Source organism: Onychostruthus taczanowskii, unplaced genomic scaffold, assembly GCF_017590055.1.
Source record: "Onychostruthus taczanowskii isolate IOZ18803 unplaced genomic scaffold, ASM1759005v1 scaffold2, whole genome shotgun sequence".
Lineage (NCBI taxonomy): Eukaryota > Metazoa > Chordata > Aves > Passeriformes > Passeridae > Onychostruthus > Onychostruthus taczanowskii.
The window spans coordinates 7,929,248-7,956,152 of record NW_024499239.1 but is presented as its reverse complement, the minus strand read 5'-3'; the positions used below and the strand labels follow the sequence as shown (position 1 = coordinate 7,956,152).

Below are 26,905 nucleotides of genomic sequence, written 5' to 3'. Positions count from 1 at the left end.
CATAGCCCTTAACATGTGGACGTTGCATTGAAAAGACCGCAGAAAGGTTTGCAGATAGGAAGTTACTTCTCAACAAATACCAAATTTTTAGGGCTATACAGATAATCAGAAACCCAAGAGAAGCGGTGTCTGTGTATTTTTCTACGTCAGTATTTTCTGAAACCAAGTTACAGAACTCATGACTTTAATAAATAGGAATCATCTTCTAATGCATTTTGTCCTTGCTCTTTAAGTGAGTTGAAATTGAAGACCATCAAATTCATGGAACTAGTTCCTTAAAAAAATTAAAGAATTAAGAAATATTAATTTTAAAAATCAGGCTTTTATAACCACACTAAACTTCTAAATTATATTTTGCAACAGAAGTTGCTATTTCCAGATAAATACAATTGCTTATAAATTACAAAATAATTGGAAAAGTAATTTCTACATTTAGCTTACTAATCACCCTCTTCTATTTGCATGTGTGTTTCAAGTAGTGTTTTCGTGTTACAGTTATGCTTGCATGCATTTGTGTAATACTTTGCTATAGGACAGCAAATAAAATTGTTAGAGCTCTTTGTATCTATGCTCTTCATTCAAAAAAATTAAGACTACTGTCTTTCAACTTGTTTTTAGCAAGTATGATCTTAACCAAATAATTATTTTCTTTGTACAGTTTCTTACAGCCCTTCAGAGCTCTGTAATTACATTAGTTCTGCTGAAAGCATCTGCGCTCTTAAAAAAAGATTGTCTCTTTTAGTCAGATTAAAATATATTCCTTGCCATAAGCATAGCATGGAGTCTCCTATGTAATTCTCAATTTTACTTGTAAAGAATGTTGATAATGTTCTAGAGTCACACAATTTTTTTCATTAAACCGTCGGCTGTTTATTGTGCTGATACTTCTGATTTCAAAAGTGTTGTAAATTGTCTTAAGGATTTTGCATTTCCCATACAATTTTCTCAAACCACTTTTGGGGGTCATATTTTTGAAATTGATAATCTTAGTACCAAACCAAATTTTGCCAGCCTGTGCTTTGACATACTTAAAGCAAGAACTTGCTCTGCTGCAGTGTAGCAGCAGAACTGTTTGTGGCATGGTATGTTTAGACATACAAAATGTATTAAGAGCAGCTGTTGATGGCTGTATGACTATCTGGAAAGCATCACAAAGTAGATATCTGGCTAATGGTGACTTGTGTTACCAGATGATTAAAGAAACAGTTTCAAAGGGAGACAAATTGAGGGGGGAGAGTCCTTTGAAATGACACCCAGATCTGTGCTGTCCTGTTTTCTACTACCTTGGTAGCATCAACTCCAGTACATTTGTTGTTGAATTTTGGTAACAGTTTTAGAGCATAACACAAATTATCTTTCAGGTATGATCCCAAAACAGACATGTGGACTGCTGTGGCCTCCATGAGCATTAGCAGAGATGCAGTGGGAGTGTGTCTTCTTGGTGACAAGTTGTACGCTGTTGGAGGATATGATGGGCAAACATATCTTAATACCGTGGAGTCTTATGATCCCCAGACAAATGAATGGACACAGGTATAGTTCCTGATCAGACCATACACTACTATTAATATTGTTATTTCAAATGTGCCTCCTTTTGCAAGTAGAATTCAAATATTCCTTCTCTAAAAAGGAGTTTCTTACTAGTCTGTTGTGAGTCTCTTTTTTTCCTTTGTGTACCATTTTGAGATGACTTCTCTTGAACAGACAGTTGTTAATTTCCAATAAACTGCCCTCCTTTCTTTTTCAAGAGTATAGCTATTTTCTTTGACAATTTCAGCTACTTTTAATAAAATGTATTGCCACATTCCCCAAACTGTCATAAAGGATTCTGTTTACATGGCTTCCTGTTCTGAAGATAAATGATAAATGTAAATTATTTTTAGCTCTAATGTGTCTTTCAACATTTATTTCGTCAAGGTTTTGGTCATTTTTTCACAAATATTCCCTTCCTGAGGTGAATGCTATGTGGAGTGCATGCAGGTTCCAGAAAGCCTTTACCCATTTTTCTTTTTGCAGTTTTAAAATGAAAATAATTCTACAGTTCATGCCCAGAAACTATTACTGTCAGTTCAGAGCTTGGTTACTTTTGTACAGCTCCAGAAATGTGTCTCTCTTTGGGAAGAGCACACACAAGGACATCTGAGCTGACTGTCCTTTGGTATCTAATGCCATTTGAGATACCCTAAAGCGTCTACATCCACAAAAGGTTGGCAGATGCAGCACAGACTCTATGGGACACCAAGGCCCTCCTGCAGTCCAGTTGCAGACCAGGATGAATGTCCAAGCTCATCTGTAGTAGCACCACACACCAGTATTTAGGCTACTGAATTCTGAGCCACCTGAATATGTTCTTCTGGTAATAGCCCCAAATTCTTAATTTAAAAAGAGAACTAAACTGCTGTTTATAAAAATCACTGGAACACAAAAAAAACTCAGATGTCCATTTCCCTCCATTTCATACTGCTGCAAGCTCCTAAAACACAAATCATCAAGGAGGATCATAAGAGCTTGGGGCATTCCCTGGTATGCCAGCCCATGGCATTGTTAGTCCTGCTAAATTAAAAAAAAGGTGTATCAGAGGACAAAAACTGCTTCTCACCAGAGGAGAGAAACTGTGCTTGTCACCATTGCATCTAAATGAATCTCACATGTCTAGGTGGTGACCATCTGTATGCACCTCTGTATCCTTAGCCTTGACCCTCTATGGCTCACTGACTGCCACAATCCCAGTATATAGGATAGCTTCAAACTTTTCCCAGGGGAATTAGGAAATACTTGTGTACCTTCCTTCTCTTGTTATGTCAGCAGTCTGCCACCTCTTCATCTTCACACAACTCAGGAGAAGGCAGTGGAATTTTCTCAGGTGAAAATTCTGTCTGTGTCAGAGCCACAGACAGCTCTATAAAAGTCTATTACTCCTGGGAAAAAAAGAAATAGGGGAGTTGGCATAAACAGCTTTTTTTGTCTTCAGGATAGTCTCTGTACTACTTGGTGTGCTATTCACATACATTGCATTACTATGAAAGTTAAAAGGGGAAGGAAAAGGGAATGTTAGAAACTACTGGCCTCCGTTCAAGTCCAGCAGAATCTCAGCAGAAGTTCTTGCCAGAAGTAAATTCTGGGTCTTGCCAGAAGTAAATTCTGTTTGCAATTAAAGAATAAAGACTGGTAAATTTATTCTGATTTCAAGAACTCTTAACAGGATTTTATCAAATAATCAAGTAAAAAGGAGAGGTTGCCCCCTATAATTTTAGGCATTTTCTGTTTCTGAGAAATGCATTATTTTACCACCCTTTACTCAATTGTCTGACTGTCTAGCTCAGGTATCCAGTTTGTACTATAACAAAGGTTTCTTTTTCCTGCAATACTGAATAATTGAAATTATCAATAAGAATTGCTTGACATCATTGGGACTTGCTATTGTTTTCAGAGTGCTTCACTCTTATACAAAATATCTTTACCTTTTCTTTGTGTTTGTATCCAATTTTGGACTAATTTCTAAGTCATGTTAACAGAGCATGGGTGATACTGTCATTCTGCTGCAGCCGTATAATTAGGGGAGAAATTACGTAAAACTGACTGCATTTATCTCACAGATAATTTGTTTGTTTGTTTACAGGTTGCACCACTGTGCTTAGGAAGAGCTGGAGCATGTGTTGTGACTGTAAAACTCTGAATTACTTTCTCTGGGAAGGTGACATTCTCCTGTGTAGACTCAGAGGATTACTTTTTCCTCAAGCAAACTACAAATGCACCAATCAACACCAAGTGCAGGATATCTACCACAGCAAAGTGTTTGGTCTGAAGCTGACATGATGTTCTTATGGACCAATATTAAGCACTTTTTTAAAACTTTTGTTATGCATATGTTACAAAATTCTACTTGTAAGAAAGTCAACTGCAACCAGCCAGTTGGCCGTAGAGGACTTCTGTTTAGGAAGTGCTAAGAAAATGAGTGAACTCACTATCATAATCAAATGTTATGGTTCCGGGGCCTTGATTTCCCTAAATGCAGAGCAATGATGCTATAAATGGATATACTTTGATATAGCTGGGTCTATCTCTGGATGAAACGAGTTATAGGATTGGACCCCATAGATTTAATTTGCCTGTAATAAATGCAAATAGGTATCTGAGTAACTACAAGGCAGGCTAGCAAACCAATGCAAACTGTTGTAAATGGCAGGTGTAATGTCTGCCTTGGAAATGAAGTTGTGTATTTGGTGAATCTTTTGCACTTTTTAGCATCATTCCTAGTTTAGCAAACTTTTTATTTAACCAAAGCCTTATTTTAAATATTGTCTTATGCTAACAGAAACCTGCTATTTAATAATTTCTGACAGGTATTTTTGACATCCAGTGTACTTTTTGGATTTTCAAAGTTGTTATGCAAGATGTGGAACATCATACCTTTTTCTCTGCTTTGGTTCTTGTATTTACTTTGCTGTTTGTGTGCATTATTGGAAGAATTCTAAAGTGTGATTAACAATTAACCAATTTACGTTTTATATTTGCACTTTGGAATTTTTGAAGCATTCCATTACATCTAGACTAATTACATTTTTAAATGAGGCTTTGCACTACTATGAGAAGTATAATTTTATAAGATGAAGAAATTGTCTGTCTTTCCTGTAAGGTTATTTAAAAATGTAAAGGGCCCAGTCCTGCCAGATGCTCAGCTGCCACCATTTAAGCATGTTCAGCATCTTACAGGACAGTGAAGTGCTCCTCGCAGGGCTGTATCAAATTAGTTACCTTATTTAACAGTTACCTAATTTTTTAAGATACTTCATAATTTGCCTTTCTCGAGCCCTCTGCTGTTACACCGAATTGCTTTGGATGGTCTAAATGTTCTCGGGAGAAGTCTTTTTGTATTTGCTTTTACGTGCCTTGTCCCTTATGTTCCCCGAACAGCACCGCGCCTGAAAAACGGGAAGATGTGAACTCAACGAATGTTTTGGGTTTTTTTTTTTTTTTTTTTTTAAGTTTGAAGTGCCCGATACCCAAAGTCCTTTGTACATTTGTAATTTTAAACATGTGTTTTAACGCTCTCGGCGAACTATTTATTGTTTTAAAAGAAATCGGTGACACTTTGTGATGAAGCTTTGCAGTTGGAATACAGCTGATCTCAAGAGGCTTTGCTGGCGGGTTGTGTGCCTTTATTCCCTGGCTTAGAAGCCCGTTCTGCATGCCTGCGGTCTAAAACCCTCCTTGTCCTCTGAGAAGCGCCCGCAGCCCGCTCTGGGGGCCGCGGCCTCACGCAGAGCTCCTCCCGCGGGGGGCCGGGGCCGAGGCCGGGGCCGGGGCCGGCCCGCTCCGTCTCCGCGGTAACCGCGGCGCCGTGGGCGGGCGGCGCATGCGCCCAGGGTGGGGTGGGGCGGGCGGGGGGCGCGGGTCCCGCCCCGCGGAGCGAGCGGGCCGTGGCGCTTGCGGCCTGTGCGGGGAGGGAGGCGCGGCGGGAAGGGCCGCTAGCGAGCGGCAGGCGGCCTGGTGTGCTTGCCTGCACTCCCGCGTTTGTTTACTTTCGCGTGGAGAGACTTCGGGCAGAAGGGAGCTTAAAGGGCACCCAGCTGAAACACCTCTGCGAGGGGCAGGCACATCTTCCGCTAGCCCAGGGCTCCATTCCAGCCTGGCCCTGTACGTTTCCACGGATGAGGTGTCCACAACTTGTGCGGGAAACCGGTACTAGTGCCTCTCCACCCTCGCCGCAAATACGTCTTAGTAACTAATCTGAAGCTACTGTCTCAGTTTGAAGCCATTCCCCCTCGTTCTGTGGCTGCATGCCCGTGTAGTAGTCGGTCTGTCTTGTATGTTTCCTCCGGTACTAAAAGCCCACAATTAGGTCACGCCAAAGCCTTTACTTCTCCAGGCTGAGCATTCCCAATTCTCTCAGCCTTTCCTCATAGATGGAGAGGTGCTTCATCCCTCAAATCATCTTTCACACAAGCCCTCCTCCTTAAATTATTTTTCAAAATCCAACGTCATTGTCAGATGTCGTTTATGACTGCGGCATGTGGTGGTTGTGGTTTTGCTGTTTTTGTGAGCAGAACACAGATTCAGTGTGAAGAATGCCTCAGTTGACATTGACCCAAAAAGAAGGGATAAGGACCTGTGAGGAAACCTCACAGGCGTTTGGTGGACAGCAGGCGTTGGTGTTTATCTTATGACATGTAGGGATATAAGTCACGATAGCAAGCTGTGAAACCAACTTGTGGGCTTTATCTTACACCCAGGTTACAGAAAAATATCTGTGGGTGGTGTGAAAGGAAAAGGATGTTCAGAAGTTTTCTCTGTTGGAAGTCAGAATCTCTTTCTATATTGTGTTGGTTTGAGATCTTAGCTTTTAAGACCCAGCAATTCAGAGTAACAAAAAGGTTGCCTATCTCTAAAAGAGTGAATGTTGAGTCTTCAGTCTTTGCAAACTAAGGATGCTTTCTGGTCCCAGGCTTCTCCATTAAATTTAGAGAACTATTACCAATGTGGTCTTTGAACTAGAAGGGGAGAGCCTCATGCAATTTTTATTCTTGTAAATAAGAGGCAAAAATAATAGTTTATTATTAATAGAGTTGCAGTTCTCTATGTGAACACCCAGCAGCAGAAACTTCAGTTTTTTCCACTCAAATTGAAAGAATGTTTATCTGGGATTTTGGTACTTCAGTGCATTGGAATCACACAAAAGTTGGATTTGGATTGTTTGGGGGGGGGCGGGGTTTACCTCCACAGTACTCAGTTGCTAACATGCTAGGCAGCTGTAGTATTCTTATATATTATGATTTTAAGATGTATCATTTCCTACCTTTTTTTTTTTTTTCCCAGCAAGTATTCAGTCTGTATGAAAAATCTTGGTCTGGTTCTCCTGTGCAGTTTACTTGGCAGAAAACTTTAGGAAATTTTCTTGCTGTAATAGGGTAAGACTGCAACTATTCATTGCATTTTTCTATCAAAATTACTGGTAAAGAAAGGGAATTATTCTATATATTAATCTTTTTTAGAGGTGATCGTTCTGTGAAAATTTTTGATCGTCATGGTCAGAAGAGAAATGAAATCAACCTGCCGGGGTAGGTACTAAGATAGGTTTATATTTTTTTCTTTGTTGTTTTCTTTAAAAATGCTTCTCTTCTGGTGAGGTACATTAGACAGTGCGAGAAATTTGTAGGATGATATACTATCTCTGGTGAACATACCTGGCAGAGGAGACAAATTATGTAATTAAAATGTAAAAAAAAGACCTATCACACTAAGAAGAATCATAATGAGGTTGTGTGCAATATATCCTTGCATTCTTGCTACTGTTGATTTTCTAACGATTTGTTGTCATGGCTTTGCTGAAGAAAGATACTTCTTTGGTTTAGTGCTTCTGTTTACATTAGTGGCATAAATGTACACATTGGCATTGTTGCTTTAGGTCAAGGTGATACTTTTTTCAAAGCTTATCACACTTTGGTTCACATCAGAGAGTGGTATGGGAGTTTACAAACTGGATTTTTTCAGATTAAATCTAAAAACTTAGGTACTTTGGGAGATATGTTGAACTTCTGAAAAGGCAGTGAGACCATAGGAACAGGCTGGATATGGACCAGGGGAAACCTCTCTAGGGAAACAAATGGCGTGACATTGGGTCATCATATTTGTTTGCTCAGTAAATACATTTTTATTGAGCACCATTAATACCTAATGTTAGTTTCATTTGTGTACTGTTCCTCTCTCTTAGCACTTCAGCTGTTCTTAGTCCTCATGGAAGTTTTTTATTTTATTTCTAACTACCTGATGAATTTTGATTAAAATAAACCCCTTAGTCAAGGCAAAACTCCCATGGTCTTTAAGGCTGAAACCTCTAATCAAGAGTATAACTTAAATTTCCAGACTATCACTTATATAGCCCTGTGTCATTGGTAAATATGAGCCAGAATCACTTAGTTCCCCAAGAAGTCTAGAAATCCAGTCTTTGTAGTTCATGGTAGTTGCCACCTTGCACCAAACCAGGAGATGCAATTCTCATTGTCTTTACCAGACTCACATGTATTTCACTGACCATCACACCTTGCTGTTTGGGTTAGGTGTCATTCATAATATGGTCTGGCTGTGTCAGTCCCTTTTGCTTGGTAACATCTGTGGCCCAGCTCTCTGTGCAGTGTTTTGCACAATGTGTGATAAATGCACGTTCTCTCCAGAAAACTGTCCAAAGTGAGGAAAGCTGTGTGGAATCAGAGGTGTATTACCAGAAAAATATTTCCAACTCCGAATAGCTTCTAACAAACCACAGCCTTACAGAGGACTCTCAGTGTCTCTTGAAAATCAAAGTGACAGTATTTCAAGTACTAGAACATAGGTAGCGGTGTCTTTTATGACCTTCCTCTCAGTCCCTGTCATCAGTGAGGTTTGAATAAGAGTGGGGCTGCTATAGATCTAGTTTACAGATAAATCTGCAGTCTGGGTTTGCAGGGGAGGAGAAGGGGAAAGTAGGGCCTCAGTTGCATAGTACTGGCTGTTTCTGTACACTTACAAACGCATTTTAACATTCCTAGTGATTTTTTTTTCTTCAGTAACTGTGTTGCTATGGATTGGGATAAGGATGGAGATACTTTAGCAATAATCACAGACAAATCTAGCACCATATTTCTGTGGGATGCAATCACAAACAAAACAAGCCAAGTAGACAGTGGCATGAGGTAAGAATTTTTTTTTTTAACATGGGTATTTAAAGACTTGGACCACTGTGACTTTTTGATGTGGAGGCTATATTTCAAGATCATCTTTTTATTAGAGTCCTCATAATATATATACTAATTAAACGAATATGCTACAGTTCATTGCTAAATTATTTTTATATGATTTTCTGGTTTTGAAGTGTTTGTTGTGGATGGGGATTTTGGGGGTTACAGGGTGTTTGTTTATTTTTTGAATGTCAGCAGTGCCATTGTCTCTAGAGAGCTTCTCTTCAATGTTTCAACTTTGTGGTAGCAACAAGGATGGGTAAATTTTTCATGTATCTGCACTTGCTACTCTTTCTCCTAAGTCTTTCACACCAGCTAGAGGGAGCTTAAAAGTGAGGGAAGTGGTATCTGTGGTGCTAAGAATTTTTTCTCCCTTAGATTAATAAGAGGGCTAAAATGCTATTCACAAAGTAGACTAGTTTAGGATGAAAGGAGATATCTAAGGTTCAAAGCCTTACCTTTCTGAATTTGGCCACAGACTTTAGACTCTTCTGGTGTCTGCATAACCATCAAGCATGGGTTAATAGATAAGCTTGGTTTAACAATTGAACTTCTGGCTTCTTTGAGTCTATTCCACTAAACTTTTACATTCTATATAAACATTCCTCCTGTAGGAGAGAGAGTGGAAACAACTCTTTCCTATGTTTAAGATGTATGTTATACACACATTATATTGAGGGAGTGAACAGACCATATTGTACAGTTTTCATGTGTGAACAAATACTATGGGGAGAAGAGTAACCTTCCAGTATGCAAGTGGAAAAGAAAATAGAAGGTACTTAGCAAAATGGAGTCTGCAGTTAATTGCAGTTCCTTCATGATCTTTTTCTCTAATACTGGAGGTAAATTGTTTACTGGAGGCAGTCTTGGTAGAACATTATATATCAGTGTAAGTTGCTGATCCTTTTTTGTCACAGTATTATTGCTTAAGCAGAACAAGCACCAATACATAAACAGTGTGATAATGAGGCTTTTCTGATATCCTTCCCTTTTTGAAATTAGAATAGCAGCCTTATATGCAAACCAAATATACTGGAGGTCATTTCACATGTCAATATTTCAAATTTCTATTGCATGCCTAGAGTGAAACTTAAAAAGCTGGGAGGGCCTGCACTAATTAGAAAATTCTGGTTTATAGTTTTTTGTGCTTAGGAGCACAAAACATGATATGTAGTATCTGTATAGCCTTAATTATACACCAAAATAGGCCTTGCTCTGTCTGAAACTTCAAGTTAAAATAGATCTTTCTATCTTCTTTATTGCATTGACTAGAACCAGACCTACTCACTTTTGAGTTGGCTAAATGCATAGGGTTATTGAAGAACAAACAAAAAAATAATACAAAAGGCGACTGGAAAATTAGCAGTGGTTCCATCAAAGACTCTTGATGTTCACAGACCCATTTGCATCTGTACAAGTCATGTTACATTGCCTAATTAAAAATTTTTATTACTTTTACTATCTTGTGCATACTTAGATAATTCTGATATTGGTCGAGAACATTTGCTTAATTTGAAAGTTCTCCTTGGTCTGTATGACTCATAGAAATTAAAGACAAATGTAAAATTTATTTAATTTATTTTTAATGTGTGTGAACACATGAAAGGAATCTCTATCATACAAAGGAATTTTTTGCTTTGTTTTAGGGATGCAATGTCTTTCTTGTTATGGTCTCGAGTTGGAGCTTTACTTGCTGTTGGAACAACAAAAGGAAACTTACTCATATATAACCATCAGACTTCTCGCAAGATTTCTGTTCTTGGTATGGCTTGCTTTGAAACTACTCTGGCACATGTAAAAGTCAAATTTTGCTAATATACATAGTTTCCTTTCCAGTTCTCTATATGAACATGCAGGTAAAAAAATGTGCTTATACTCAACTTGCACCTTCTACTTTGGTGTACTAAAAATACTCAGGAGAGTATTTTTAGAGAATACTAAGATTTATATATATGTGTATATATATATATATATATATATATGTATACATACACACAAATACCTAAGACTGCCTTACTGCCTCCTGGGGAACTTGTGTTACCTGTCTTGCAAAGGAATTGTGTGGTTGTTCATTTGCTAAGTTACTCTTTCTTACCTGCTTAGAGTACCTCTGGGTATAAAGGCTAAGGATGTAACATGTTCCCCAGAAATGTGGTGCAAAGAAATAGAAGAACAAGGGCTGTGCTGTTTCATATAAAGTCAAAAGACTTCCATCTGAGAGCAGATTTTTATAAAAAAGGCTCTTGCTCTGACAGGTTGTTTCACATTCTGACAATCTGTGTTTGAGTGGCTGAAGGATGTATATTTCCATCACAGGTTTTGTTTTTTTTTTTTTGGGTTTTTTGTGGTTGTGTTTGATTTGTGTTGTATAGGTTTTTTCTTTTTCAGGTAAACACACTAAGAGGATTACTTGTGGCTGTTGGAGTACTGAAAACCTCCTTGCTTTAGGAGGTGAAGACAGAATGATTACTATAAGCAATCAGGAAGGGGATACTATAAGACAGGTAGTATTTATAATGGACATTTGATTTTAAGATGTACTCCTGGTTTCCAAGAAAGCTGGGACCTATGGGAGCTTGTGCCTTTTGAATCCCAGGGCTTTCAGGGACCAGGAGCTTTTTCTTTTTTCAGTATATTTTATGCTAACATGTCATTAGACCCAAACTGAGGTCATGTCTTCTCCAATGATTTTCTTGATCTTGGTACTAAATGCATTAGTAACTTTCCCTGTCTGTCCTTGTGCAAAACTATACATGGCAGAAATAACGCAATTATTTATCACCAGTATGGGCTACATTGACTGTTGATTTCTCCATCTGCCCTTCTTGCAGACCTCAATCAGCTCAGATCCCAGCAACATGCAGTTCTCAGTTATGAAGACTGATGAAAGAGTATCAACCAGGGAAAGCACAGTAAGAAGTCACTACAAAATACTGTAGTTCGAGTGGGAATAATCTAACAGGATAACTCCATGTGACCTGCTGCCTTTTCTTCTGAGGAAATGGAGCAGACTTCTGTGGAGAAAGTCTTGAATTTGAGATGTGTATTCTGCTGAGCTTGCAGTTAGACTTGTGAACCACTGGCTCATGAAGGGGAACGTCCTGAAAATCTCTTCTACTGTTGATGAAGATTCAGAATTCAGATCCATGGGATTCTTAAGGATTATTCAAATTCCTAGCTCTCATCTTTTAGTGAAAATATAGGGCTTTACTTTAAAGTTATGCTATTCTTGTCATGTTAATTTTTCTTTTCATTCATTGGCAGGTCAGTGTAGTGGTTGGCAAGAAGACTCTCTTCCTCTTTAATTTGAATGACCCTGATAACCCTATTGATCTGAAATTTCAGCAGCCTTATGGCAGTATTGTAAGCTACAAATGGTGAGCAAAATTTTCTTAATTAATTATTCTAGTATTAAGAAGCTGAGTATTTTCCAGTTAGTTCTGATAAATGCTAGAAAGAAAGTCATCTATCCCGTGCTCAGACTGGATTTTTCTTGGCTGTATTGTAGACTTTTCAGTAATTCTTTTCCAAACACAAGGTAGTCTACATTTTCTAACTGTTCTGCTTGAAGGTTCAATAGCTATAAAAGCAGTATATTCCAACAGAATCACTGTTGATATGCTCAGCTTTAAACAAAATATGTTGCTGTCTTTACAGAAGATTAAACTGATGGGTTTATGGCTTGTTTTCTGTTTGGATGAGTAACTGATGGAAGAGCTAGGGGTGGAGTTGTGTCCTTCAGCTAGTTTGTTGGTTTGCAAAGCTGTGCAAAGTTCTTGTAGCCTTCTTATTGTGCAATACCATTGGTAATGTTCCTATGAAGAAAACCTAAGCTAGAAGTTTCAGATCTGTACCAAAAAAGTAACTGTACTATTTCTGTATCTTTGAATCATTACAGTTCAATGCCTGTTCAGTCAACATGGAATTGACATCCCTTTACACTACAAATCTAAAAAACTCTGAAGCTATATGCTTCTTAGTTTATGACCATGTGTAACAAGGTGTACCTGGGCTGTTTCCCTCGCAATGATTTTTCTTGCAGTTGAGCTAATGATATATTGTTTGAATTCATCTTCATGTGCTGTAACTACTTGTGCCTTAACCTCTTCATTTCTACTTGATACTATGAAAAGTAAACAGAATATTCACAAATTTGTGTCTTTGGTACTTCCACTGTGTTTGCAGTGGCCTTAAGGACACAGTGACTGGCATTATTGTTTTGATATGGCTTTGATGGGACCACATAGGCCAGAACCTTGAAATGAAAGTTGCCATCTTCTTGTATGCTTTTTTCAATGAAGATACCAGCAATCTTTCTCCTGGCATCACTGCAGCTTGCTGAAATAAAGTGGCATTATAAAAAACAGGAGACAATGAAGATGACTTACAAGGCATCTGGGAACAGACATGTTTCTGTCCTTTAGGGACCTTTGATAGTTTTCCCTTAACCTATTTTATATTATGTGGTTCAACATGATATATATAAATTCCCATAATTTGTTTATTTTTTCTTATTTTTATTTTTTCTGTTACTGGGAGGCATTGACTGTACCACAGAAGTCTGAAAGAAAATGCTTTTTGCATATTGCATTAATAGATCTCTTTCCTAAATTGTTGCTTTTTTGTAACAGGTATGGTGATGGCTATATTATGATTGGTTTCTCACAAGGGTGTTTTGTAGTAATTTCTACACACATTCGTGAAATAGGACAAGAAGTCTTTCAAGCTCATAATCATAAGGATAATCTAAGCAGCATTGCTATATCACAGTCATTAAACAAAGCTGCATCATGTGGAGACAATTGGTAAGTGGTGGTTTTATATATAAAGAATAGAATTAATCTCTCAGGACTGGAGCTACTGGGCATTCACACTCTGCTTCCTAAGGCTTCAAGGCTCCCTGAGAAGTGAATTTAGAAAAGGTAAGATTAATGGCTATATGGAACTGCTGCTCTGCCTAGACGTAGAAGAAGTTATTATTGGCAAAAATCTCTGCAACTGTAATTAATATCATTAATTGTAAACAAAAAAAGGAATAAACTTCAGTATGTATTTTTCCTTTTGATTCATTCTTTTTCTTTTATGTTGCTTGGCAACAAGAAAGTCCAAACTTCTTTACTGAGATTTATTGATTGAACATAAACATCTGCTTAACAAGAGAAAAATTAATTTAAATCTGCACTGAGTATGTTGATACCTGATATCCTCCTCTCCAGTGTTTGGTCTTACCTGCAGTCTAGACAAAAGTTGAAAAGTGTGAGCAATTAAGGAAATAAATAACTGGAATTAAATACACTGGAGTTTTTCCAAAATGTTTTGTGCATATGATAGAACAGCTCCTTTAGCTCCTTGTCTGCTAATCCCTGATTCTGTGATATCTGAATTCTTCAGTAAAAGAGGACTTGTGTCATAGGAGGAGTCAAACTGTTCTCTCTGTTCCCAGCTCTGTGTAGGACCAACTGCTGATTTATGACACTTGCACATCAAGAGTGGTACAACTGTGAACAAAACATGGTGCAACTTCAAGCACTTGAGCTATTGTACAAGATTATTTCTTTAAGGAGTGCTTTAACTTGCATTGAGTGACATGACAGCATAAGTAAACTCTCACTCTGTCCCTTTCATATCCAGCAGGATTGAAAGTGTTTTTTGCATCCACATTGTAAGCCCTGTGTGTCCATCAGTAATGTCTTTTAAAACTAAAATGCTGTAACAGATCAAAAGGGAATAACAGTCTATGTTCCCTAACCCTCATTTCTTTCAAATTGGATTTGTGCCTTTTCCTCAAATTTTCGTTCTCTGAGCAAATATTTTTGTACTGTGATACAGTGATACACTATTTACAGTGATGGATAATAATGTGTTGGTTTTTAGGAAATGGGAGACATTTTGCATTTGTGTTCTACTTTTTGCTCCATTAGGCTGTCTTGGGTTTCTTTCAGTTAATGATGACTGAGGTTTAGATTGGTGGGAATGACTGACTCTTTATTTTTGTTTTAGCATCAAAATCCATGATCTGACAGATATGAGAGAAATGTATGCCATAATAAATTTGGATGATGAAAACAAAGGTATGTTAACTTTCTCCATAGGGATAGAAAATTTTACAAATTAAGTAAACTGGAATTTTGACAGTGTCTTTGTTCATGGAGTGAAAGTACTGCTGTTGGAAAAACTGTGTAAATACAGGATTTTTCAAAAACTCCTGCTTTCCCAATTTGTATTTATTAGGTGACCTGTAGCAAAATGGGAGCATATTTTACCTATTCAAAGTATAGAGAAATACAGCTCTCAGAACATTTGATCATTTAGTGTTGTGTGTTTTTGAATCTGTTACAGTGTATTCAGATTATTACAATAATACACTTAACTGGTTTCTGCTTCTTTCCATGATTTTTTGGGTGCTTTTTTGCATGTCTTGTTCTAACATTGATATTTGATCTTTTCTTGTCCTGATGTACAGGACTTGTGCCTGTGGCTTCCAGAACTGTGTTACAAAACCATTTTCTTGAGTACTGAGTTTCCACCCTTATCTCCTCATGTCGTGTTTGTAAATGCTTCAGTTATTGTCAAGTATCTGGTTGCCTCCAGCATTTTTATTTCTGAGAACCTTCCTTTTTTATTTTTTTTTTCTTTTTAAGAAATTTAGGATATTTTCAGCACAGTTCCCGGTCTCCCTTGGAGTATTGGTATTAGTCAGTTAGAGTATAGTTTTTTGGATGGCGTTTTCAGACACTGAGGAACAAACAGCAGTTCTGTGTGTAGTACTTACTGATTTGGCATTTAGGGGAATAAGATTGAATTCTGCTCAGCTACTTCCAGTATTATGGATCACTTTGAATGTGATCCATAATACTGGATCTTGAACTGCTTGAACTGAATGTGCTCTTTTCAGTGTTGAAAAGAGGAAGAGTGTTGATCAGTTTTGTAACAGATCGGTAATCTGGCCTGGTGCAGGGTGGGTTTGCACCTAAATGGCCTTTAAAGTCCCTTCCAGCTCAAATCACTCTCTGATTTTGTGAAGTCTTCACTCTTGGGAAAATGCTATATTACTTAATTATGTGTTTGAGTTGAGTGATTCTAATTGATCTTGGAATTGTATTAATTGGTTAGCTTTGGTACATATATTCTAGGTATTAATTCCTACAATTTTCACAGTTAAGAGCAAAATAATTGCTTGTTGGTTACAGTAGTTAAAGAAAGAACTGTATTTTTTTACAACAACTTGTGAATATTTTAGGTGTAGATCAGATGGCTTGGACAGATGATGGACAGCTGTTGGCTGTATCTACACGAAGAGGATCCCTCCATGTTTTCTTGACAAAGCTTCCAATCCTTGGAGATGCTTGCAGTACACGGATTGCATACCTCACTTCTCTGCTTGAAGTCACCATAGCAAATCATGTGGAAAGCGTATGATAACCTCTTCCTTTTAAACTTGATGTAGATGTAATTAAAATAAGTATTAAAAGTGGATGAAAATTATATTATTTTGGGGTTTTTTTCTTACAGGAGCTACCAGTCACAGTCTCTGTTGAAGTAGAGCCCAATTTTGTCGCTATCGGTGTTTATCATTTGGCAGTAGGAATGAACAATCGGGCTTGGTTTTATGCACTTGGAGAGAATAGTAAGCATAAATTTCGTTCTCTTAAAACTATTGCAGCACTCTATATTTTATTGTATTAATTTACTATTGTCTTTAGCAGTTCTGGACATTCATGTTGTACAATAAAAAATTTGAATTGCCAGTGGTCCTGCTAGGATGGGATAATAATTTTCGCAGGCTGAAGCAGTTATGGCAGGGCATTGTAAATAATAGAAATAAAACTTCTCATTTGAGATTTGAGGTATTGGTCATGAAATGTAGAATGTTGCTTACTTGTTTTTTTCACGTCATCTTGTTAATCAATTAAGAACTTCATGCCTTTGAGACATTATATATCTGTGTCTTAAAGTACTAAGTTTGGCAAAGTTCCTAGGAACTATGATCAGAGAGTTTAAATTTTCAGTTTGGCAGATCTTCATGTTGTTTGTATGGGATAAGAAAAATTTGGTTATGCCGTGTGCAAATTTTAGATAGCGGATTTCAAATGTTCATGTTTTTCTAAGCATCCCTTTTTTCAGTGACAGTAAATTAAATAAAACTGTAACAATACTAGTCAGAGTTGCATGGGAAAAGAGTTTCTTTCGTAATTTCTAACCAGTTCTCTGACTGCTAAGAAGAAAGTCTCTTTATGTGTGCCTTGTCTCCTCTCTGTTTAGTTGTGAGATCTACTTACTCAGCTGCAAATTTAGTTAAAAGAAGATCTGTACAAAATCAAAATATTTTTACCTTATCTTTTCTGTTTGAATTCTTTAGATGTAAAAAAGCTTAAAGATGTGGAGTACCTGGGGACAGTAGCAAGTATGCACCTTAATTCTGATTATGCTGCTGCTCTCTTTGAGGGTAAAGTCCAGCTGCATATGGTAAGAGCTCTGGCAATTTGGATTGCCAGTGTGTTGAACTAATGAGTTGATATAAGCTGAGCAAGTTAATGTAATATTAAAAATCAAATAAAATGGAATTATATTCAGTTAATGGAGATAAAAATTAGAAACTCTTTGGAATAGTTTTGCTGGCTAAGTAAAATATAGAGCTGAGCTTAGAAATACAACCTAGACTAGACCGATGAAGAAAAACATTTTCTTGTCATCTATTTAACAAGTTTTATTTTAAAGGTCTCTGGTAATGTGACAGAAGCAGATGCTAGGTTCTTAAGGGATGCATATGCAAGTTCTTTTTCATCTCATTTTCTCACAGGTTGATACAAGCAACACTATGATACCCTATTGTTAACAGTGGAGATTTTCAGTTCATTCTGTTCTTTATATTTAGATAGAAAGTGAGGGTTTGGGTGCTCAGGAAGAACGAGAAACTCGACTTTTCCCAGCAGATGATGATAAATACCGAATTTTGTGCCATGCCTTAACTAGTGACTTCCTCATTTATGGTACAGATGTGAGTATTACTTCTTTTAAAATATCTTTTAGGTGGAATATATTTCTGTTTGGATTTTTTTTTATTACTGTTCATGCTTTTAGCAAAACAAAAAGTGCATCTGTGAACTTTAGAGTGGATTATTTTTTATACAAGAACTTTGAGCAAATACAGTCAAAATTGCATCCAGCTTCCTTTACTGTTGCATTTATATGACGTGCATTGGCAGGAAGGTTAAGTTTTGCTTTTACTAGTGTTTGTTGCAAAACATTGCTTTTAATAGCAGAACTTAATTCTGTTGCATTAGTGAGAGGGTTAGCAATCAAAATGTCTTCCAGATATAAGTAAAAACATTGCACTTTCCTTACAAATTTGTTGATTTAGGTGGTGATGTGAAAAATGTGGACAAAAAGGTACTGATGTATACAAATGTCATGGCATAAATGAAAGCCTTGATTTGCTACTGAAGCCTTTGTCAAAAGACAAATTTTTTTACATGTTTCAATAAGGATAGGAATTAAGGAGGGCACTGAAAAAGGATGTGGACATGTGTATGGATTTTTCTGGAGATATTTTTATGTATGAGGGTAGTTTTTTGTCCTTTTAATATTTTGTGGCACTGGAAATACAGGACACATTTGGCATTGTAGTATCATGATCTTTGTGATATCGCTTGTTGTATTGACCCTACAGAGGAAAGGCAGAACCACTGTCTCTGTTTTAATAACTTGAGTGATTTTATAACAGATGAGGCCTTTCCCACCTCCTCAATACCTAAACTGGTACTGGTAAATTTGAAGTACTAAATTTGCAACCAATGAATTTGATATGTGCAAATACTACCATTGATGTCAAAAGCCACATTTTTAAAAATATATCTTTAATCACAAATCAGTTTGATTGCTTTTATTCCCCGAGTTAGGTATCTCTCTTCTTAAGAATGTGTGGTTCTTCCTTGGAAGCAAATTTTGCAGCTGTTTTTGAAGGTTAGGCTTCTCTCAGCAATGAGACAGACATTTCATTTGTTTAGAGGACTGCTCAGATATCTCTACAAAGCAGAGGGTCATAAATATCAAAACCAACAGAAAACCCCTGAAACCTCCCAAATCCTTTCTTTGTCCCCCAAAAGTTTTTCCTGTGTTACCCAAAACAGAGTGTGAGAATGAGGCAAAAAACCCACTTAGAAGTACTTTTTTTGAACACTTGGTACTCTAAGATGGAAGACACTACAGCCAAATTAATTGCCTACTTGCCACTTACTGATGTAATTATTAACATTTTCTATTCTTTCTCATTAGACTGGAGTTATTCGTTATTTCTTCATTGAAGACTGGCAATATGTGAATGAATATCGACATCCTGTCAGTGTGAGAAAAGTTTTTCCAGATCCCAATGGAACCAGAATGGTTTTCATAGATGACAAAAGTGATGGCTTTGTCTATTGTCCAGTAAGTTAGTGTGGGATTCCAATACAATATATGTACAAGCAGGCTTTTCAATTAAATAGTGTTTTTGTTGGAAAATGAGGAAGATTTGGCACTCCAGCATGTATGGTGACAGAAGAAGTTGTCAAGGAAACTTGAAGATAATTTAATGGTAATGTAAGGAAATAAAATCTGTCATACTAGATCAGGACAATTTAATTATACTAAGTTCCTGATCAGCAGTTTTCAAAAATGTATGTGTTTGTGTATTTAAATACAGATAATTTACTCAGCTTCACTTCGCCTCTCCATACCTTTTCTTAAAAAATAGTAAATTTCATTTATATAATGTGTATTTCTCCACTTCAAATTTAAATTCTTGTGTTATTCAGAATAACTGCTTATAATGAGACTTTTTCTTAAAACAATTTTCATATTTCTGCACTACTTACATTATTTTTAATTTTTTTAATCACAGCTGGGATGAATATTTTGTTTCTCTCCTTAGTCACTTGGTAGTAATTTTACTTTTGCATTATATGTAGGTAAATGACAGAGTATATGAGATTCCAGACTTCTCACCTACCATTAAAGGAATCCTGTGGGAAAACTGGCCAATGGATAAAGGTGTTTTTGTTGCTTTTGATGATGATAAAGTATACACTTACGTTTTTCATAAGGATACCATTCAAGGTACCATAAGCTCTTTAAAAAGGCTGTTCATAAAGATTATACTATTTTAGTTACTAAAGTAAAACATGTTCTGAATTTTCATTTGTCTTAAAATACATATAGAAATAAATCGTAATACAGAAGATTTGAAGCAACTTATATTTCTTATGTATAGAAAACTATTTACTTTGCAGGTTTCTCTGTAAGGCTTCAAGGCATTTTGGTCTCAACTCCATAAGCTTCTTGCTATTATAATACTTCATATGAAAGTTACACATTGTGCTTCAATTGTATGTTGAAGCATTCATGAGAAAAATCTCAGGATCAGGGTGACAAAACTTGCATCAGGGTCACAAAACTTGTATTCATTGAAAGTGTTAAAGTTGTAAACATAGCCATTTCTATATTTGCGAGAGAGAAACATTGAAATGTACCTAACAACATTTGGAAAAGGACCTTACTGGTTTAGAAGCTTTACATTCTGTATATTTACTGAAAGATGTGTGCTTGTGTAATTGCTGCTGGCTGCCAGAATTACAGACCCTGGATTAATGTCCTGCAAATATATGTTTTCAGCTGCTTGCTATACTTTTTACCATGTAGGGATTTTTACAAGACATCTTTTTTTTCTTCCTGATCTTTGAATCTAGGATCAAGGATTATTTTGGCAGGTGGTACGGAAGTCCCCTATTCCCATAAACCTTTGTTGTTGTATAATGGAGAATTAACTTGTCAGACACCAAGTGGGAAAACAAACAGTGTCTATTTAAGTACTCACAGTTTCCTTGGCAATTTGAAAGACTTTGGACCCGATATGCTGAGACAAATGCTTACTCAGACTCTAATGTTGAAAAGGTACATCTGCATCTTAATTATATTGTATAAGTTGTTTTCTTCTGTGCTTGTAGTTCGATATAGCATATCCTGGTGATTTTAAAGTGTCCTGCTGAATATTGATAAATCAGATTGATTTGTTGGTTCACATAGCTCTCCAGGCAGACCAAGCAAAGTAAATGACTAGTGATGGTTCAGGGGTTTTTTTTCAGTGTGGAGTAAAAGACTAAAACCATTTTTTTCAAGACTTATTCAGGACTTTGTGACAATGGCTCCTATGAAACTGGCTGAGGGTGCTTCTGTCATACTCTTCTCCCACTATAATGGAGCAAAGCAAAATCAGTACAATGGAAAGAATGTCATAGTAGGGAAAGCAGATGGTTTCCTGAAAAAGTGTGGTAGAAACAGGAGAAATAGAACTGTAAGGTACACATTTGTATTTTTCCTTTCTTCCTGATGCATCTCTCTCTCCATGGCTTAGAAGGAAATGTTTTTATGTTTTCTCTAATAGAGAGACAAAAAGATTGATAGGGAGTTTTGAGTGTGAGTAATACCTAAAATTAAAATAGTTGTAAATATGTTTTATTCTTCTGCAGGTTTTCAGAAGCATGGGAGGTTTGCAAACTTCTGAATGACCAGCCTTGTTGGAACGAGCTGGCCAAAGCTTGCTTACATCATATGGAGGTGGATTTTGCAATACGTGTTTATCGAACATCTGGTAATGCTGGGATGGTGATGTCACTAGAGCAAGTAAAGGTAAAATATAAAGTCTTACCTAGGAAATATGGCAATTTAATTCCTCTTTAAGAATTGCTGAATTCTTGGGGGTTTTTTGTAGGGTGAAGGGATTGTTTTTGTTCAAACAGAAACTGAGTTGCTTTCAAGGGATATAGAGGATAAAGTGTCCAAACTACAGACTGTTTGCTTGGTTTTCTCTTGAAGTGGTTGCAGTCTCTACTGTAATGCACAGTACTTCTTTCTGCATTTGCTTGAGAACAGCAGAATATATTCATGTCTCAGGCACTGGGAGGCTCTTATTTCCTTTTGTTATTTTTGAGAACATGTTGAAGACTGCTATTAAAAAAATAAAAAATAAAACCAGATTGCATCTCTGCATCTAAAAGTGAAATAGTACCTTAAAATTATACTTCTGCAAATTGCTGATTTTAGACAGTGTTAGCTGTAGTGGCACATGAGGGCTTGTTCTGGTTTTTAGAATCCAATACACATCATTGTAAAATGTAAGGATATTTAGTTTTACTGGTTTGCTTTATTTTTCTTACTAGAAATTGTAAGATTATACAGTATTTATTATCAATTATACAGTATTTATTTTCTTTTGGACTACCTCTGCACCTACTATGTCTTTCTACAGGGAATAGAAGACCACAACCTTTTAGCAGGACATCTTGCAATGTTTACTAGTGATTTTAATCTGGCTCAGGATTTGTATTTGGCATCCTCCTGTCCTATTGCTGCCCTTGAGGTATTTGTTTAAGATGTGTATATATTTTCTGCTGGTTTTGTTTCCAGATTAATTTTAGCTTCCAATAATTATTTCCTTTTGTGGTTTTGATCTTGCCATTGTGTGACTAGAATCATAGACTATCCTGAATTAGAAGGAAACCACAAGGATCATTGAGTCCAACTCCTGGCCCTGCACAGGACAACCCCATGGGTTACACCATGTGCCTGAGAGCACTGTCCAAATGCTTCTGGAACTCTGTCAGGGTTGGTGCTGTGACCGCTGCCCTGGGGAGCCTGTTCCAGTGCCCAAATACCCTCTGGGTGAAAAACTTTTTCTTGAATGATACCCAATGTGAAACTGCCCTGACACAGCTTCAGGCCGTTCCCTTGGGGCCTGTATCTGGGCACCACGGAGAAGAGATCAGTATCTGCCCCTCCTCTTCCCCTCACAAGGGAACAAAATCTCCCCTCAGTCTCCTCCAGGCTGAACAGATCAAGTGACCTCAGCCACCTCTCATATGACTTCCTCTCAAGGCCCTTCACCATCTTTGCTGGCCACCTTTGGACACTCTCTAATAGCTTTAGAGCCTTCTTATATTGTGGTGCCCAAAACTGCACACAATATTCAAGATGAGGCTGCTCCAGCACAGAGCAGAGCAGGACAGTCCCCTCCCTTGCCTGGCTGGTGATGGTGTGCCTGATGCCCCCAGGACAGGGTTGGCCCTCCTGGCTGCCAGGGCTCATGTTCAATTTATCATGGACCAGGACCCCCCGCTCCCTTTCCAGTATCTCATTCCCCAGTCTGTCTGTACATCCAGGGTTGCTCTGTCCCAGGTGCAGAGTCCAGCACTACCCCTTGTTAAACTTCATACAGTTGGTGAGTGCCCAGCCCTCTAATGTGGCAAGGTTTCTCTGCAGGGCCTCCCTGCCTTTGAGGGAGTCAAGAGCTCTTTCCAATTTAGTGTCATCAGCAAATTTATTTATTATACCTTTGGGTCCTGAGTCCAAGTCATTTGTGAAGACGTTCATTCATGAAGAGCACAGGGCTGAAGATGGAGCCCTGTGGAACCCCACTAGTGACAAGTCCCCAGTCTGATGTCTCCCCATTCGCTGTAACCCTTTGTGTCTGACTTGTGACCCAGTTGCTCACCCATCCCCTGAGGTGTTTATTCAGCTGTGGGCTGGACATTTTACATAATTTAGGAGACCACATTCAAAGCTTTACTGAAAGTCAAAAAGATTACATCAATTGATTGTCCTCAATCAGCTAGGTGGGTTACCTTATAATAAAAGGAAATAAACTTTGTCAAGCAGGACTTTGCTCTCTTGAATTTGTGCTGGCTGTGACCAATGACTGTATTGTCCTTGAAGAGTTTTTCAATATCTCCCAGAATAATCTTTTCCATAATTTTACCAGGCACTGAAAGGTCTGACAGGCCTTTCATTTCCAGGGTCAACCTAACAGACCTTCCTTCAGGATGAACGTCTCTCAAATTGTCTGGATCTTTCTAGAATATTAACTCAATATTTGTATAATTTATTAGAATAATTTAAAGTTCAGAGTAGAAGTCCAAGTTTGATACTTGCATCAGAAAATGTTACTGTTCTTTGTTAATAGATGCGAAAAGACTTGCAGCACTGGGACAGAGCACTGCAGCTGGCTAAGCGTCTGGCCCCTGACCAAATCCCTTTCATATCAAAGGAATATGCAGTGCAGCTTGAATTCATGTAAGTTCTCCTGTAAGGCTGTAGTGTAAGAATAGTAAACCAATACTGATGCTCAATAGAAAACACAGAATTGAGATAGTTCAGATGACTGCATTGCTGAGAGAGGATTCAGTGAGGTCTTGCAGCTCTAGTATGAGGAAGAGGAGTTTTGCAAGGAATCTTTCATGCTAGAGACATGTTAGTAAATCATAGTTCTAATTCTAGTATATGTAGGTTCTTTGCCACTGGTAGTGCCAAATATAATATCATCTACTAAATAAATACTTTGGTGCAGGCAAGTGCTTGGAAAATAGAGAAAGTCAAAACCATTTAACACTTCTTACATTGTATGAAAGCCATGCCTTTTGCCTGTCTTTCTTTAAATGTCTTTAAGTCTTTATTTTCTTAAATCATTTAGGTAGAGGTGTGTCAAATTTCAAGACTGCAAATCCCTGAAAGACAGAAGGTGTTAATCATTTGACATGATTTTAAAGTCTGTTTAGTAGTTAATTCTTCCCAGATGAAACCTGGTCCGTTTAATATCTAAGAGGAAAAACTTACCTGTTAATAGTTTGTGGACAACTCCCTCCCCTGGCAGTACACCTGGCATTGAGAGAGAACACTTGCTGGTCGCAGAAAGGGAGGAATGGACACAGATGAAGCAATGCAACCATATGGAACTTGAGTTCTGAATATACTTCACGGATAAAAAATTGCCTTTGATTTTGTGTTGCAGAAATTATAAGTAATTTCAAAGATTAACTTCATTTGTCTTCCAGAAAAATCTTGAATAGAGCTGAGACCATTGAGGTGTATTTTGCAGATACATTATTTCTAAAGATATTTCTAGGGATTTCTATTTTCCCCCTTTCAAGGGAGATTTATTGGTCCCTGTCCAACAGAACTGAGAGATGGAATTGCCTCTTTGACTAAGAGCTTGATTAAGTCCATAGGAAGTGTCATGACATTCTGTGTAACTGTCCACCTCTCGCACACCTCACAACCTTCTATGCAGTCGTTATGTCTACTTCAAGAGAGATACATGCATAATGCATGCATAAAGTCGTAGGAAGGCAAACATCTCTTCCTATTAAAAATACTTGTCTGTGTAACTTCCAGTTTTCTTTTAGGGGTGATTATGTTAATGCTCTGGCACATTATGAGAAGGGAATCACTGGAAACAACAAGGTAACTCCTTTTTAGTAATGATAGAATTGTACTGTCACAGTATACATTAAGTTGTTGTGTTTCAATCTCATTTGAATTCCAGATTTTAAATTCATCTCTAAATGAAGTGTTATTAAGTCTGTAATATTTTGTTAGTTTGTTTCAGTGCTTTGGTTACTGTTGCTTTTGTGACCTGGTGTTTCTAATGTGTAATCTGTAGTTACTGCTTTTCATTTGATTGCCAGTACCAGGAACACGATGAAGTTTGCCTTGCTGGAGTGGCTCAAATGTCCATTCGAATGGGAGATGTCCGTCGAGGGGTGAACCAGGCCATGAAACATCCCAGTAGGTTACTGAAAAGAGACTGTGGAGCTATTCTGGAGAATATGAAGGTACTCAAGAGAGTTAATATGAGATAAGGCTGAATATGTGATTTCACTAGGTTAGTAATTTATTTATGATCTTAATTTAGAAATTATATTTTAATGGTTTCCAATATTTTAGCAATTTTCAGAAGCTGCTCAGCTCTATGAAAAGGGACAATATTATGACAAGGCAGCATCAGTATACATCCGGTGTAAAAACTGGTAAGTACAGGTTTCAGGGAAATGTTATATTTCAGAGGACTTTCTGGGGTACTTTTTGGAAAAGATTGATTCTCTGAATACCACAAATGCGTCATTAACTATGTTTCATTGATTTTATTGTTCCAAATTCAGGCTGAAAGATTCTCTCAGAAATTTATGTTGTTTTAATATAGTCTTACTGTAAATGGGAAATATTTTTTTTCCTTTTTTTGCGTGTTATGTTTTAAGTTTCCTTCAGTTTCAAGTCCTTTGTGGGTATGTGCACATGCACACATCCACACTGAATTTAGTGCACACTGAATATAGTAATTATATTTGTGTAGTTACTGTTTAATTATTTAGATTTCTTAGTTTTATATCATGCATAGCTGAGTCTGAGTATTTGGACAGTTGGAAATGATTCAAGAGTAGCCAGTATCATAATTTTCTTTTTTTAAGTTAATTTGATTGTTGTGAAGTCTCTGTTGGAAAAGTCAAATTTTCTGAGAGATTTAGGGGCTCAGTTTTGGCCTAATTACATTTTATGGACTCCTCACATTAGGAACCAATTGGACAGTTGAGTAAGACCTCTTTCATGTGAGTGCTGTAAATATTAGGTTGGAATATTATGTGCATTTATTTGAAAAATGAAAATTTTATTCCATCAAAGAATTGTCAGTGGTCTCAAAATGAGCCAGGAGAGCGCTTGGTTAAGGGGAGTAGCTTGCATCTAATGATGATCTTGATTTGGGAGGTGGGAGGTACAAGCTTTACTCTTGCAGAGGGAGGGTTTAGTTTGAAGAATGCCCATCTTTTAGTCAGAGAGGTGAGATTTAAGGTCAGTCTCTCTTGAGTCTCTCATATCCTTTGTCCTGAAAGGCCAGCTGCTTAGTTTGCTGGTTTTTACAGATCTTTGAAGTTACAGTTTTAATGCTGTGCTTCTTCTGTTGGTCAATCCAAGAACACCAGAGCTAAAAATTGTTGGTCTAGCACTTCTTATGCTTGTACACCTCAGACTTCAAGAGAAGAGACTGCCTTCAAGGCCTGTATGCTCATAAAGCAATCTGTAATTTTCTTCTTACAAAGTGCAACTTTTTGAAAATATTAAAATTATGTCAAAGCTTATCCATTATGATCAGTTTCTTCAGACTCCTTTTCTGTGTTGGTATAAATATGCCAGTTTTACCAGAGAAAATTTGGAACCAACTGTATTTATTAAATAGCTATTATCTTTCTAGGGTAAAGGTTGGTGAACTTCTTCCTCAGGTTTCATCTCCAAAGATTCACCTACAATATGCAAAGGCCAAGGAAGCAGATGGCAGGTACTTTTGAAAGCTCTTTTTTAATATAAAACATGTTACTGCTATTGTTGTTATT

General features: G+C 37.3%; 2 protein-coding genes across 5 annotated transcripts in view; both read left to right on the top strand.

The window, feature by feature from the left end:
* The window catches only part of KLHL5 (kelch like family member 5), a 51,231-nt gene extending 46,094 nt beyond the window's left edge, over nt 1-5,137 (top strand). For all 4 annotated transcript variants that reach the window (XM_041402984.1, XM_041402986.1, XM_041402983.1 and 1 more), the window contains 2 exons: nt 1,362-1,533; nt 3,620-5,137. In XM_041402984.1, coding sequence (XP_041258918.1) covers nt 1,362-1,533; nt 3,620-3,676 — 229 coding nt within the window. In that variant the 3' untranslated portion in view covers nt 3,677-5,137. The remainder of the gene's footprint in view (nt 1-1,361; nt 1,534-3,619) is intronic.
* Nucleotides 5,138-6,798: 1,661 nt separating this feature from the next.
* WDR19 (WD repeat domain 19) overlaps nt 6,799-26,905 on the top strand; it is a 38,110-nt gene continuing 18,003 nt past the window's right edge. Inside the window, exons 1-23 of the mRNA XM_041402832.1 lie at nt 6,799-6,908; nt 6,993-7,058; nt 8,544-8,669; nt 10,361-10,476; nt 11,103-11,218; nt 11,546-11,626; nt 11,979-12,091; nt 13,346-13,519; nt 14,715-14,785; nt 15,955-16,127; nt 16,227-16,341; nt 17,074-17,180; nt 17,590-17,712; nt 18,990-19,139; nt 19,661-19,808; nt 20,438-20,642; nt 21,218-21,377; nt 21,997-22,107; nt 23,707-23,816; nt 24,926-24,983; nt 25,208-25,354; nt 25,467-25,549; nt 26,767-26,850. Of these exons, the coding sequence (XP_041258766.1) occupies nt 8,557-8,669; nt 10,361-10,476; nt 11,103-11,218; nt 11,546-11,626; nt 11,979-12,091; nt 13,346-13,519; nt 14,715-14,785; nt 15,955-16,127; nt 16,227-16,341; nt 17,074-17,180; nt 17,590-17,712; nt 18,990-19,139; nt 19,661-19,808; nt 20,438-20,642; nt 21,218-21,377; nt 21,997-22,107; nt 23,707-23,816; nt 24,926-24,983; nt 25,208-25,354; nt 25,467-25,549; nt 26,767-26,850 (2,558 nt within the window). The 5' untranslated portion in view covers nt 6,799-6,908; nt 6,993-7,058; nt 8,544-8,556. The remainder of the gene's footprint in view (nt 6,909-6,992; nt 7,059-8,543; nt 8,670-10,360; nt 10,477-11,102; nt 11,219-11,545; nt 11,627-11,978; nt 12,092-13,345; nt 13,520-14,714; nt 14,786-15,954; nt 16,128-16,226; nt 16,342-17,073; nt 17,181-17,589; nt 17,713-18,989; nt 19,140-19,660; nt 19,809-20,437; nt 20,643-21,217; nt 21,378-21,996; nt 22,108-23,706; nt 23,817-24,925; nt 24,984-25,207; nt 25,355-25,466; nt 25,550-26,766; nt 26,851-26,905) is intronic.